Genomic DNA, 13,187 nt, shown 5'->3' on the forward strand with positions numbered 1-13,187 from the left:
CAAAGGTGTGTGTCAGTCGTGAGGCAGCTGCCCGCCTGCATGGTTCTTCTGACGCTAAGAGTGCTCACTGAGCTGGGCCCAAGAGCTTCAGGACAAGGAACAGGGAAGGTGTGACTCTGCACACTGGGCTCCCCAGCGAGGATCAAGACCCGGGCATCTCGAGTGAAGATTTAATCCACAGTGCCACGAGCTCTGGGGCACAGAGGGTGGCTGGTCCAATCAGACAGCCTGGCCTCACACTCAGCTCAGCGGGCTTTGGGCTCTGCGCTGGCCTAAGGTGACTGTTCAGCCTGGAGAAGAGACTCAGTCAGGGGTGATCTTATCCCTCTCTACAACTACCTGGAAGGAGGGCGGAGCCAGGTGGGGATCGGGCTGTTCTCCCAGGTAACAAGTGACAGGACTTACTAAAGCTGTACCAGGGGAAGTTGAGGCTGGACATCGGGAAGAATTTCTTCACAGAAAGACGATTAGACATTGCAATGGGCTGACCGGGGAGGTCGTGGAGTCCCCACCCCTGGAGGTGTCGAAGGACTGGACGTGGCTCTCAGCGCCATGGTCTGGGTGACCAGGTGGATACGGGTTACAAAGTTGGACTGTGTGATCTCAGAGATCCTTTCAACCGGCCTGGTTCTGTGATTCCGTGCCGGGGGCTGCTGCGGGCGCTGCCCGGGCCGGCGGGCGCGGGCGGCGCGGGGGCGGCGCGGGGCGGAGGGCGCTGCGCAGCCGGTGCAGTGCGGCGGGCGGGCCCCGGCGGCTCCGCGGCCATTCCACACGGCGGCACCGGCCTCGCACGGCGGCGCCGCGGGAGCCGCCGCAGCCCCGCCATGGCCAAGGAGGGAGCGCAGCGAGCCGAGGAGACGGAGCAGATGATCGACAAGGAGGGCGGCAGGGAGGCGGCCGAGGGCGGCGCGGGCGGCAGCCTGCGCGCCGGGGACGCCAAGGAGATGCGAGCCGTGGTGCTCTCCGCCTTCGGGGGGCTCAACAAGCTCCGCGTGTCCAAGAAAGCCATGCCGGAGCCGCAGGAGGGCGAGCTGAAGATCCGCGTCAAAGCCTGGTCCAGTATCGCCCCTCGCCCTCTCCTTCCCCCGGGGGCGCGGGCGGGTGCGGGGTGCCCGCGCTGCCACCCCGGGCATCCCTGCGCTCGGAGCGCGCCGAACGAGCCCCGCAGCCCCCGGCTCTGGCGCCGATTTCCCTCACCTGTGGCTTCCCCGCGGGGGAGCCCCGCTCCCGGCAGCCGCCGCCCCGTCCCTTCCCCGGCGGCGCCGGGACCGCCGGCTCAGCGCTGAGCTCCGGGCTCCCGGTCCGGGGCGGGCAGCGGGGTTTGTGTGCGCTCGGCAGCAGGTGCAAAGGGAAGAAGATTGTCAGTGGTATTTCACGCTACCAGCTAGGAGAAAAGGGGGGGAAAGCCTGGCCAAGTGCCTTCGGGGTTTGGGTTTCTCTGAGAAATGTGGATGCCAGATTGTGCGTGTTGCTCAGCACCTCTTTCCCTTCTGACACACTGGCTGTTGTTTTTCTTCCGGGAATCACTTACTTAAGTCAGCATCCTTTTTCATCGGAGCTGTTGTGGCAGCGTGGCCAGAGCTTGAGATAATTTCCCAGTGTTAGTCCCTGTGTCCAGGTGACAAATGGCTACGGTCTGGCAGCATCCTGAAACGAGCTTTCCTAGATGGCTTTGCTTTTTTTTTTTTTTTTTTTTTTTTTTTTTTTTTTTTTTGTTTTTTTTTTGTTTTTTGACAATCAGAGCAGACTGTTCTTTCTAGATTGCTGGTTCTTAGTGCACATGTTCCTTTGTGAAAATAGGATTAATTTTTTTGAGTGACAGAAGCCACATTAGGATCTTACTACACAACTTGATGTTTACCAAAGAGTGAATTAATTTTGCCTAGGCAAGGATTTATCTTCTGTTGTCCTTTTCTGCTATGTGAAAAAATGGTGCTTCTGGAAGATAAATTCCAAGGTGAAGGCCAAGTTGTTTACTTTAGAAGGAACTTGTGTTTAAAATGTTACCGGTAAGGGGGAGTGAGCTTGTTTTGAATCATGTATCAGTGGATCTGCTTCAGATTTGGAATATCCTGGTAGGTTAATGTAGCTGAGTGTCTTGATCTGTTCAGATGCTGTACTTTCCATCCTGTTCTTAATGGGGCTCATAAAGTTTGTGACCATTGTGAGTATTCCCCCTACCAAGGTGTTGCCTATGAAAAATAGTGATGTCCATTAATCTGCATGAGTACTAGTTAATAATGGACTGGGATTTTTTGCATTCACATTTGGTACTGGGGATTTTTTTCTTTTTACTAGCTACAATGGGAAATGCAAGAAATTCTGTGCTAAGTGAATAGAACTAATGGTTCTGTTTCCTGAGTGGTTTTTCTTCAGCCATTGAGTTAACAAAAGTTAACATGCAAAACTAAAAATGTTATTAGCACATGGATATATTCCTCTAAATGTGTCAGGGGTTTACAGCATTTTCCCATACCTGTATGAATTCCACTTTCATGAAACCAGTATCTGTGTATGTATCACAAATAGCAAGCTACCTACACAAGACCACTTGGCTGTAAAATAGAATTGTGCAGGCATAGCTGCAGCTGCTCTCCAGGGCTGCAGTGTCTGTAGAGCTGTGTGAGTTGCACACGTGCTGTTTGACACCAGAAGACCGGCTCAGCTGCTCCACAGGTAACTGCCAGGCTGCACGATGCCCCGTGTGTCTTGGGAGCTTCCCTTCATGCTGAAGAAGCCTGCAGGCTGGAGAGCATCTGCTTGTCATTCCTGACTGGAAATGGCCACAGGGCTGAAATGTCACCAGGTCACCAAACTGTGCTTCCAGGCAAGGCAAAATCAATTTGCTGATCCTCTTGACCCAAGCCTGTAAATGCAGAGGATTGATTGGGATGATGATGGACATGGGAGACTGAGTGAGAAAGGGGTGGGCTTTGCCCAGGGCACATGTTGATGTGGGCAGTGCTGAACACATGCAAGATGGGTTGTTCCAGTCATCAATACTTCTTACAAAACACGTATTCTGTTGAATCAGTTTTGTAGTTGATGACCAGTAGAGATGATGATGATGATGATGATGATGATGATGGTTATTATTAGACTCAACAAATTGATGGAGGAAAGTAAGTTTTATTTGAAGGAGGATATGCACATGCTTGATAGATAGTATATGCCCATAGAAGAGCAAGTTCTGTGTGGTCTCTGAATTCCCTGTGGGTAAAACCAATTGAATCACATGTTTAGACCCCCTTAAGTTGTATGTATACACTGTGTAGTATGGTTCTAGAATTGGAGGAGATGGAGGAGATGTTGCTATTAGTACTAAGCCAAATGAATAATTCTTTTGAAGGTCTGGAATATCAGTGATCCAATTGAAAATGTGTCAGCTGAGATGAGTCATGTGTTAGGCTTATTCAGTGACTAAGAAATGGAACAGCCATTGATGACCAAGATGAGTCACAGCTTGTGCATATTTCTTGAAATAATTTTTGATTGATAATGATGAAGCAGTTGAAACTCCTGTGTTTGTTTGTATTGTAATTTGCAGGCAGCAGAATGTTGGGATACAGACTGTTTAAAAGATGAGACAAGTAGCTGGAGTGAATGGAAGCCATATTTCAGATAGGTTGTGTGAATAAGCAATAGTGTCCTATAATTACCTCCCTCTGTTGTTCTTTTTTCTCTTATAATTATTTCTTCCTTGTGCTGCTGTACATGTGCATTATGAGGAATGAGGCAGAAGTGACCCTTCTGACTCTGTGACTGTGAGATAAAGGCTCGTTATAAAAATGGAGCAGATAAAAGAAATCCTAACTGTAACAGAGTAGTGGAAGAGAATCAATGTTGCTCCTAAAGGCAGTCTTGTTTATATGGTGTTGGTTCTGCATAAAAAAACATGAGACCTGATAATTTTAAACCTTTCCCTTATGTATAGATATGGCTGGGTTTGGGGTTTATTTTTGGTTTTTTTTTTTTTTTAATTTTAAGATTGGGACGTTTGCTGGCTGTGGTTAAGAGGAAGGATTTTAAGAATGCAAAACTCAGGGTCCTCTTGTTTGCTCTGTGGCATTTCATTAATTTCAGTAATTAATTTTAGTGGATTTTTACCGTGAGATAAGATCAAAAGCAGCACCTCTTCAAACCAACGTGTCATGGAGTGGTCTTCATGATTTGGGATTTTGCAGTGGAAGGTACTGGGCATCCTTGAGTATGTGGGATGGAACAAGGAGAAACAAATTGACTGTTGCCACACTTAAGAAAAGGGAAATAAAAATGCAGCAAAACTAAACCACAAGTATAGAGAATAATATTCAAGGCCCTCAAAAGGACCTGGTGTAAAGGTAGAGCATTGCAGACTGAGACAGTCAGATTCAGATTCAAGGATAATTCCATATTTGATAAAGTCAGCCTGCAGTAATGCACAGTTTGTGCAGGTTACAGAGACATCCCTGCTCTGTCACAGGGAGGTTCTTGCAGAACCCCTATGTCAATGTATTTATCTTGGTAATTCATATCCTTCCCTATCTTCATTTGCATCCAGATCTTGATTTAGGATTAAAAACATGCTGTGTACTGTTTGTCACTGGATTGCTTTGCATTTGCACTTCTCCCTCTGCATCTGCCCTTACTTAAAGTTCAGGAGTCACTTTCTCTGGCTGCTCACCAGAACAGGCTATCCTGGTTTGCACTAGTACAAGAAATAAATTGTGCTTAATCTCTAAACCTACCACTCTTCATGAGACATATTTTCTTGTGATCCTCTGTGCAGTCAAACTTTTCCTGAGTGTGCTGTTGACTGAATCCCAATGAAAGAGGTGGGTATCTTCAGTGAAGTTACAAAACTTGCCATCCATCTTGGGTATAGGATCTCTTGGGTATTCAAAGGAAAGAAAAAAAAAAAAAAAAAAAAAAAAAGCTGAGTTGACCAGTACACCATAATCATGCTTTCAGATCTACTGATCTTCAAATTTCTCAGGTAAAATAAAACTTCTGTCCTTCCTTCGACGTGGAGAAGAATAGGAACAAATGCATGTATGGCAGCAGCAGGGATGCCACAACATGTAAGAATAAAGGAGATGAAAGGGAATGAAGAAGAAACTCTCTATAAAGTGACTAGAAATTATTAGAAAGCTTGGTCAACACTCCATGGTTCAACTAGTAATTAAAATAATAAGAACGTGTGACTTGATTATTGTTTACCTTGTGTAGTGTTTTTTCTTCCCTTATCACACCTATTCTAGTGTGAGGTCTTGTAAGTTCATTGTAATAGAGATGAACTCCTGATATAATTTTGCTGCCCTTTATCCCCCTTTGGGGAAAAAACAGATGGAAAAGAAATGGCACTAGGACAGAACTGAACTGCCAGTACTATGTCATTAGATGCAGAATTGAACATGTGCCTTTTCAAAACCTGACAATTTACTTCATGAGAAGGAATCTATTAGTGATCATTGTCAGCAGCAAAGAGCAATGGTCTTTGCATATCCACCTGTCTCCTTCTTGCCTACTTGTTATGACACCACGGGGTGTGTTCGTGCCCAGGTTCCCTCATCACAGTCCTGCCTCCATCTGCCTTTTCTTGCAGGAATGTAGGGAAAAGTTAACTTCTTGTAAAATGCTTGCAGTGTGGAAAGATGCATTTAAAAGACTGTTGCTGAAGTTAATGTACACAGGCAGAGGTTGCCATCATCAGTGCTGTGAGGTTTCTGGGTTTGTGGTTTGTTTTGGAATTTTTGTTGGTTTATTCCTCTTCTCCAAACTATGGTGGCCTTGCAGGCATTTTGCTATTTGGAATTTCTCTTTCATATCAGCATCACAGTGGCAATGTAGGAGGTGGTCTTACCCACTGGATAAGAAGTGACCTTTCCAAAATAATTTCAAGTTTGCCAGCTTAACTGTGTGAAAACCCCTCTTAACCTCCCATATGGTTGATATTATAAGCTTTGTGTATGAGTATGGTGAAAGCTGTGGGTTCAGGTTGCTCTTAAACCTTCCTCCACAATTACGCATGCTTACATTTGGTGGGATTTCCTTCCCCCTCCCCAGTGACCTACATCCCATGAATGCCATGCTGTCGTCGTGCTAGGGCTGGGTGTCTGTTCTGCCTATTAATTTGTTGGGTCTGTTCAGTCTGTCTGTGTCTTGATTAGTATCTGACTAAAGCTGCATCTAATAAATCCTTGTGCCCATCAGTAATGTAACGCATCCAGGCAGTTGCTGGTATCCCATGTGTGAGTAGGACCGGCTGTGTGCTTGGCTGACCATAAAAACAGGGCTGTGTTTTGGAACAATGGATCAATGCTGAAGTGTATTTCAGCTAGTTAGGAGTTTTAAAGTTTTAACTATGTCATTAAGGCCAGCAGTAATCAATATATGCACATAGTAGATAAGTGGTGCCTTTTTTTTCTTTTTTTTTTCTTTTTTTTGGTGGCTGCCTAGAAAACCACAAAATTTTCTGTAATAAAATTGCATACAAAAAACAATGCAGAAGTGCTTTAGGATTTTTGCAAAGCTGAGACTGCAGGGAAAGACTTGTATTTTTTTCTGAGCATCAAACCTGAGGACTTCAAAGACCTTAATAACTTTTGAAAAAACATTCAAACGTGATCCAGGAAGGCACAGTTTTAAAACAAAAGCCTATCTGGTAACTTCGTAAGTTCATGCCAGAGTTTGGACTCCCGCCTCAGACAAACACAAAATGCATTCCTGGGGTCACATCAAAGGTTAGGAGAGTTAGATCATGTGGCTCCTAGCCCAAAATAACTATAATGTGTGAGGCTTGGGCTTTTCTTCTTAAATTGACCTGGCTTTACTTGCCAGCTAGTAGTGCATTTGTAGCAATCACAGCGTTTCACTGTCTTGAATTCTGAAATGCCCTGTGTGACTGCTGAGCAGTCTGGGGCTGCTGGCAGCTGTGGTGACCTGGCACGTGCACTCCCTGCCCAAGGCTCAGCATCCCAAGAGTGGGAATGTCTGCTGGGTCCCATGACCCTGCAGGGCCCAGCTTTTTAATGCTGCCCTGGAGTTTTCTGGCTGTCCCATCACTCGGGTCAAGTTTTCCTTCTCTACTTTGATCTGTGGTAATAGTCTTGATTTTTTTTTTCCCCTGTGTTTTACAGTGGTTTGAACTTTATTGATTTGATGGTGCGACAGGGGAATATTGACAACCCTCCTAAGACTCCTCTTGTTCCTGGGTTTGAATGTTCTGGAATTGTAGAAGCTCTTGGAGACAGCGTGAAAGGATTTGAGGTAATTTTTTTTTTTTTTTTTCCAAAGTGAGAGTTATAAGTCTCATATAAATAATCACCAGTTCTAATCCCCTCTGCTCTGCCAGTGACAGCAGCCTTCACCACCCTGCTGAGATTTGAAAGGTCAATTTTTCCTTGCTGCTTCCCAAGCATGAGAATGACCTCTTGCATTAGTTTCTGAATCCACCACTGTCATCTCCTTCAAATCCTTCCTGAAAGTCACTTGTGCCATGTGCACATCCTGATGGCTAAATAGGAACTGGAAAGCGTGAGTGATGTACTTTAACAAAATGAAAGAAATTAAGTTAGCTTGTTAAGTTTCCTTTCTTGGCCATGTTTCCTGTCATCACTGTTCTTTTACTCAAAGCACAGGTGCTGATGATTCTGGTTCCAGCTTTTGATCTTGCGTTAACAGAGTCCTGTTTACAGTAAGCTTTGCTTCTTAAAACTCTGTGCATTAATGAGGTGCAGATTAAATTAGAATTATGATTCTGGATATGGGACTTAGTCTGATTGCTCAGGAGAAATATCTGTTTCACCTGACAGGTTGTGATAAATCTCAAATAGTTGATGTATATAATAAAGCTTTCATAAGTGGTTATGGACTCTTTGGTATCTCTTATGGCATATAAGCAGCATTTTGTCCTGCCTCCTATTCTATTATTGATATTAAACATCTATATTCACTGCAAACTTGCATTTTATTGCCTAAGTAGGTTGAAAATTTTGGAAATAAATCCTGAGTTAATACATGTCAATTCTATCTTAGTTATTTGCAGACTCAGTCATGTCAAAAGCTAATCAAATTTTCTGAATTCCTATTAAATCTGGATCTTAAGAAGATATAAGTATTTTTATCTAAAGACAAAATTTTTTCTCTTCTCAAACAGCTAAAATTTGAAGGTAATGGCCAGTTTAGTTTCAACTACGGTTTCAGTGATGAGATCTTCTTAGGGGATTTGTCTCAGTTCCCTTCCTGCCCCATCTCTGCCTTGAAACAAGTTGTAATCTTTCGATATATTTTGTTACAAACAACAACTGAATGAGAATTTTGCTGTTTGAAAACCTTTGCTGCTTCAGTAGTTCTGCTCTAGCATCTGTACTTCATAGCTGTGCTCCATATCGAAGAATATTCTCTGAAAGGAGTCTAAAAAGCCTCTGCTCCAGATCAGTACTCTCATTTTTAAAGTTCTTGCTATTTTTAAAGGGCATCATGGGGCTACAGCATATGGTGCTTGTTTGAATAACACTGCACCTGACTGGATATACTGTGTCTCTTTATAAAAGTGACATCTTTGTTGTGACTGTGGAGCATGTCTGTGCACGGGTGTACTCCCTGTAACCGAAACAAGCTGTCGTGTTTTATTTTTCACACGTAGCCCTCATAGCCACGGTTGTGTTTGAGTGATCTAGAAAAGGGTCCACACTCAGAGTGACAGCTGTGCATGGGTATGAATCCAGCAGCAGGAGAACATGCCATGAGGATGATGGAAGAACGTTCTGTTGGTTTCTTTATGGAATTCTTGCACAGAGTAGGGGCACACCAGATGCTTGGTGTCTCCTCGACATATGTTGTTACCTCTGTCCACAGTAATGGCAGAGACTGCACCCTGTGTCTTCTGACCTCCTTTTCCTGGGTAGATCTCTTCCAGTTCAAGCCCTTCTAAAATAGGTGTAATGCCTATTCCTTCTCCCATTAAAAGAAAAAGCTGCTTTCTGATGATGACAGCTGTATCAGCCCTGATCTCCCTCCAGTGTTGGGGATGATTCTCAAGAAATGAGGTCTCATCTGACTTGGCTCTGAATACTGTCTGTGGTAAAATGTGGTATTTAATGTTACCAAGTGCCTTGGGAATCACCAAGAGGGACTTTTCTGCATTCTTTTTGGTAATCATTTATGATTTTTGGCAAGGATGTAGGGCATATTAACATCTGCACTAATTAATCCTAGCAGACTTTCTATTTTAGATGCTTCTCTACGAGCAAAAGGGAATCACAGAGTGATTACCAGTGAGGCATTGTTAATTTGAATGTTTTTCAAAAGGAGGAGGCATTTCAGTGAAATTGGAATGACAGCTCTGTTTCAGCATTCTCATTCTAAAAGCGACAAGCCTTCAGAACTGTCAGCAGCACCTCAGCTTCGAGCAAACCTGCAATATCCCAAAGCAAAAGTGATGACTCAGGAGACCAAAATGTGCTTGTGCTGTAAACGTTTGCCTGAAGGCAAAAGTGTTGTGCTTTACTCCATACTTGTAGTTCCTAAAGCATTAGAGAGTATTTGTAGAATGTAAGAGAGCATCAGGCAGATAAGCAAAGTTATTTTAGAGGGACAGCTGCTGTTAGTTTTAGTTAAAACATGAAGGCCTGGAGTTTGATGCTATTCCTGTCTTATCCTGTGGCTCCATTGCAGAGCTCCTTTCATGGTTCAGGTTGTTGTTTTGGTGGTGTATTCTAGAAAGGCAAAGGGTCTAAGGCAAGATAAAAGATGCCATGGGGTTGTTGGTGGTGAGGAATTATTGAGAGTTTGTAAGAGTTGTACCTGTGAAGATTTCAATACACACTGGCCAAACATTTGCTCAGTGTGGCCGTCCCTTGTAGACCCCTTGTAGACCCAGCAGCCCAGTTTCTGCTTTGAGGTGAGTGCTGCTTTCCAAGCCTGTTGTGCCCTGTTGTTACTCTTGTCCATCTGAGAAGGGTCAGTGTCTCTGCTTTAAAAACCTCAAGCTGCAATGAAGGCCATATACAAACCGTTGAGCTTGATGTGCCTGGACCTCTGAAGGGTTCCTAGGAGCAGCCAACCGTGTCTAACATTTGCAGAAAGCCTTTTTTTCTCCGTAGTGAATTGTGCTTTCACTACCATATATTTTCAGAAGAAACTGAGCAGAGAAATGTTGCAATGAAAGATAATATTTCATTGCTCCTTTAAATCTTGTCAAATTCACTTTGTAGATTTAACAGTACCTTAAAATCCAAAGGTATATTTTTGATGTTTAAGGTGGCTTATTTGAAGTTGTAGAACTAAATTCTGCTCTGACACATGGCTGTGGAGATTGCAATCATGGATATATCTTGGTAGAATCAGTTAATAAGATGATAAGAATAGAGAGTGGGTACAGATGGTGTTATCTTCTGAATGTGAGCTTTTGCAGCCCTTTCATGTGCTCCATCTACCAGAGCACAAGGCCTTCCCTTATCAATCCACACAGAGGAAAAGTAGTTCTAAATTACTGTGAGGACTGAGAAAACAAAGTGAAAATTATCCTGGGTATAATTTTCTTCATTCCATGCTTCTCATCAATATAATTATAACCTTTCCCCCTCATCTCTTTCTCTTTAGCAAAATTCCTGGTTGTTGCTAAGAATGCTGTTTTCATTGTTTACATTTGTTATTTGGGAGCTGTGTTAGCAAAAGATGATCTGTATTAGTGATGATAGAAGACTGCTCTATCAGAGAAGAGTGGAGCAAAAAAAAAAAAAAAACCAAAGGAAGAGGTGGCTTTAACTTCTTTTGGGTTTTGTTTTGTTAACAGTAGAAACAGTAAAAGCCCAAAGCTGAACAGCTTAATTGCTGTTTTTCCAAAGATGTGGAGCAGTATTTTCCTCATAGTCAGCCAGTGCCCCACACCTTGAACAGGAGACTTGCAGGTCTCACAGGCTGCTTTCTACAGTCTCAACTGCAGTCAGATCCTCAGCGTTGTTTTCTTCCTTGTTTGTAGATTGGAGACAGAGTCATGGCTTTTGTAAACTACAATGCCTGGGCTGAAGTTGTGTGTACCCCAGTAGAATTTGTCTACAGGATCCCAGATGACATGAATTTTTCCGAAGCTGCTGCATTTCCCATGAACTTTGTAACTGCCTACATGATGCTCTTCGAGGTTGCTAACCTGAGAGAAGGCATGTCTGTGCTGGTTCACTCAGCAGGAGGTGGGGTGGTAAGTTGGAACTTCTCTTCCTTTCCTGAGGCTGAGTAACTGAAAGTCTGATGTGTCTTCATTCCTGAAATGAGCCAGAATCTGCAGTTTGGTGTGATATTCCTCTGTGTGAGAGATTGCACTGGGAGGAACTGCATCTGTTTTCCCATCAAAATGCTGATGTGAATGGTTGGCAGGAGCTTTTGATGAAATAAAAATGGTGTGGCTCTAGACTCTATGAAAAAAATCGCATGGAAAAACCCCTAATTGGTTGTCAGCAGATCAGGCGTCGTCTCAAATATTGCATTCCTGAACTTTACACATGTTGTACTTCTATGTTAAAGAAGGGTGTAGTGAAAGGAATAAATAAGCTCCCTGCAAAAGGTATTTGTATGTAACCATAATCCTCCTCATAGTAAATGTCCCTCTCGGAATACTCCTGTGCATATAACGTGTGAGTGTGTGTGGTGCTTTCACTGTGAAAGATTTTCTTTTCCTCTTGTTGTGGAGGGATTGAAAGCAGTGTAAAGTTCTCATGTGATCCCTGAGGAAAAGGTACAAATTTGAAATTGTAGCCAGTGGTGGCTGCTGCATGTTGTAGTTTGGATCATTCCTGAGGAGGCATTGTGTGGCATGGGCAAAGGATGAATTTGTGAGAATACCAGGCCACACAGTGAAATAAAGAGGCAGCATTTTGTGTCACCAGTTCCGTGAAGTATCTTTCAGGAAAATCTCAATCTTTTGGAAAGTATTAAAGTTTTGTGCAAAATACTGCAATATTGACTGGAGAGTTTGTTTACATTTGGAATTATGCAGTCCTTTTTCATGAGACAGATTTTATGAGCTTTTTCATGAGACAGATTTTCATAGCAGCCTTTGAAACTGGAGTACCTTTTCTGTGTTCTTGTTATGCCTTATTTATGCTAAATTAATGTTCTGTTTTCTGCTGAGGTCTGGTGGGCAGCCCCAAACACACCATCCTTAATTCTGCGCCCTTAGCCCTTCTTTCAGGTTCTCATAGAAATGAAGGCTGTAATCAAAGGAATAAATTAATGAGTTCCCTGTACAAGGTATTTTTAGCCAGCCATAATCCCACTGGCAGTGAAGGGTCAGTCCTATTGGAATACTGGTGTCAATGAATGGAATTTATAATCGTATTATGCTCCGGCACAGTACAGCCCAGAGTGTTGCGGTTGACTATTGTTCTGTAGTGTTAAATCTCTTCCTGTGGAACTCAGGGCTGCCAAAGCAACGTGAGGCCACACATTCAGGAGAATATTCTACAGGAATCAAAGTCTCAGTTGTAGCTCTAAGGCCATTGGCCCACCTGGCACTGTACAGACCCTGCGTAGGCTGAGCATACAGAATTAGCCCCAAAGCAATCCCCGCACGTACCTGTGTACCTAGAAAAGTTGAACCCCTCTTCCTTTTTCAGATTCCTGTGTTTCTTTCTCTTTCTGATCTCACTCACCTCTGTTATTTCCTCCTTCTTTTCCTGAAGGACTGGTAATGCTCTGTCAATGTCAGTTCTCACGTATCTTCTGCTCTAGTGCCCAGCCTTTGTGCTGGGCTGTTCCTGGAAGGAGCTGCTGGCTTCCTCTCTCATTCCAGCTGTTCAATGGGCAGCTTTTGCCTGGTCCTCAGCTGTGACTGCTCAAAACCTCCCCTGAGAGAAGCTAAAGGAAGGATGGGTCCTGCTTGGCTGCCAGGAGAACAAGGAGAAATCAGATCCATCACTTGCTAAGTAGTTAAATAAACCAGAGTTTCCAAGGGGAAGGCCAGCCATGCAGAAGAGCAGCCAGGTTGACCAGTCAGGCATGGAGGGCTGTGTAGGATCCAGGAGGACTGTAAGTAAGAGGGAGACAGGGCTGGCCAGCCTGCAAGCCAGGATGCTGATCACTGTCCCAGGGGAGAGGGCCTCACACAGTCCCTTGTTTCTTGTAAGGGAAGAGCATGGAGAGCAAGAATTGGAAGTTTTCTCATTGCTTGATAGGTTTTCCAGGCAATGTATCACTCTGAAGGTGTGTGG

At 43.9% G+C, this 13,187-nt stretch overlaps 1 protein-coding gene across 1 annotated transcript in view; it reads left to right on the top strand.

Moving 5' to 3' along the window:
• Positions 1-774: 774 nt before the first annotated feature.
• The window catches only part of VAT1L (vesicle amine transport 1 like), a 55,493-nt gene continuing 43,080 nt past the window's right edge, over positions 775-13,187 (top strand). Inside the window, exons 1-3 of the mRNA XM_053987689.1 lie at positions 775-1,054; positions 7,119-7,248; positions 10,964-11,179. Of these exons, the coding sequence (XP_053843664.1) occupies positions 825-1,054; positions 7,119-7,248; positions 10,964-11,179 (576 nt within the window). The 5' untranslated portion in view covers positions 775-824. The remainder of the gene's footprint in view (positions 1,055-7,118; positions 7,249-10,963; positions 11,180-13,187) is intronic.

Source organism: Vidua macroura, chromosome 11, assembly GCF_024509145.1.
Source record: "Vidua macroura isolate BioBank_ID:100142 chromosome 11, ASM2450914v1, whole genome shotgun sequence".
NCBI lineage: Eukaryota > Metazoa > Chordata > Aves > Passeriformes > Viduidae > Vidua > Vidua macroura.